At 33.1% G+C, this 1,880-nt stretch overlaps 1 protein-coding gene across 1 annotated transcript in view; it reads right to left on the bottom strand.

The window, feature by feature from the left end:
• Positions 1 to 1,277: 1,277 nt before the first annotated feature.
• LOC137638145 (crustacyanin-A2 subunit-like) overlaps positions 1,278 to 1,880 on the bottom strand; it is a 3,297-nt gene continuing 2,694 nt past the window's right edge. Inside the window, exon 3 of the mRNA XM_068370234.1 lies at positions 1,278 to 1,880. This exon is cut by the window's right edge and continues 104 nt beyond it. Within this exon, the coding sequence (XP_068226335.1) occupies positions 1,752 to 1,880 (129 nt within the window). The 3' untranslated portion in view covers positions 1,278 to 1,751.

The raw sequence follows: 1,880 nt of genomic DNA, 5'->3' as shown, positions 1-1,880 counted from the left end.
TTAACTATGTATTGCTTGTACACCAAGTGATACTGGGACTCCTCTCCATTCTCTGTACAGTCAATTACCATCTGTACGCAAAGGACCACGGGACAATACCTCTGTTTTCTGTACCACCGTGCATTGTACTGTCAACGGTCAATTATTCACCAAGTGACACATGTTAAGAGTGCATGAAGTGACAGTTCTTATCTATGTTCTTGCAGGGTTCATGGTGACTTACACATCCGGTCTCAATGTCAGTTAGGAATATCTATAAAGAAACCAGAGCTTTATTCCTCCATCTTTTATTATATCATCAAATGGATACCTAAGTATTGTTTCTAAAATTTCCAGTTCAGTTAATTTTTTTTAATTCATTATTTTGAATATTACTTCAATTGTGGATTGCGTGGACATAAACTAAAGCAAAGCAGTCGAAGAAAGGTATTTAAGAAGACTGCCCATTCCCGAATTTTATCGTTTTTTTAAAACTGAAATATGATTCTATACATAATCTCATAATTTATGGAATATATGAATATTATTCTTGTGACCTATGACTGGCAGGCATAATACTTACGGATTTTTTTTAGTACGGTCAGCCTTCGAACCGATTGTGACTACTATTTACAAAGCCAGAATTACAATTAATTTAATTTCCGTTTTTTCCTTATAATTGCCGTTAATGTTTGGTTTACCATAAAGATTCTCAGAATAATTGTTGATTTATAAAACAAAACAAATGTGAAAAACTGTAAACAAAGCATTAATTCAAGTATATCATTAGCTGAAGGTGAACATTAAGCCAATATGAGGCCCAGTTATATTTATTCAACTCTGAATTGAAATATACTCTGGTCTGAATGAGATAATGTCGCAGATATTACATAAAACATGACTTAGAGTAAATTGGGTAATATAATCTTATGGCATAGAAATAAGCTTCTATTTGCCTTCGATTTCCTGCATTTTACATCTACAGCTTGTGAATTTTGAAGAATTGCATCCGTAGCACACGATATTGTAAGAAAAACATATTAGTCTTTGGATGTTGCATATGATTTATGTGAAATTAACACATTCCATCTGGTCTACAGACCAAACAGCTATTCTGGATCTAATGCAAAGATTGTTGCTTTTTTATTCACAGATTATTTCAGGTTCGAAAAGTCAGTATTTCTACCATATTTTATGCTATAACACGATTCTTGAGATACCCATTTGTATAGCAACATCATTTTAGAAATACACTATAAACAATTTTATTTTAAAGAGGAAAAAGTAATGCAAACAAAAATGCTTACAATACATTTATTGATAAAAAACATATCCATTGAATCTTCACCATATGGTTTTTGTTTAAATATTGTTAAAATCTGGAGGTTAAAATTCTAATATGAAGGAAAAAAATATCGTATTTATCACATTACGGCAACCCTTGTCGAGCATTCTGAGTACAGTATCCATACTCATCAAGAATAATTCTTAAAATTAAAATTAAAAATTGAGCAAATTACATATATCATATGGATATTTACAATCAATGAATGAAGGCAAGCGATAAAAATCTTTTTTCCAAAGGCCAAGTCAGATTAGGGTTCTTGTTCTGGTACAGTCAAATTCAAGACTCCGCTGATTGTCTCTTACGATATTGAAACTAACACACTCTCTGGTTTCTTCATGTCAGGGAACTGATGAATTTGACTGCATATTCAGAAGAGAAAACAAATTTGATTTCAGTGTAAAAAAACAGGTGATCCATGAAGTCTTTAGGCTCTGTAGGTACATTCTTCGGTGTGAGGAACTGTGACGAATTTGGAAAAGTCGATTCCGCGCTTGCTGAAGACCTTCTTGCATTTGGCAGTGGCAGGTCCGTTGTTCTCGGGAGTCCTGGAGAA

Source organism: Palaemon carinicauda, chromosome 3 (assembly GCF_036898095.1).
Source record: "Palaemon carinicauda isolate YSFRI2023 chromosome 3, ASM3689809v2, whole genome shotgun sequence".
In the NCBI taxonomy this organism is placed as follows: domain Eukaryota; kingdom Metazoa; phylum Arthropoda; class Malacostraca; order Decapoda; family Palaemonidae; genus Palaemon; species Palaemon carinicauda.
The sequence above is the reverse complement of the archived record's forward strand: the minus strand, read 5'-3'. Positions and strand labels throughout refer to the sequence as shown.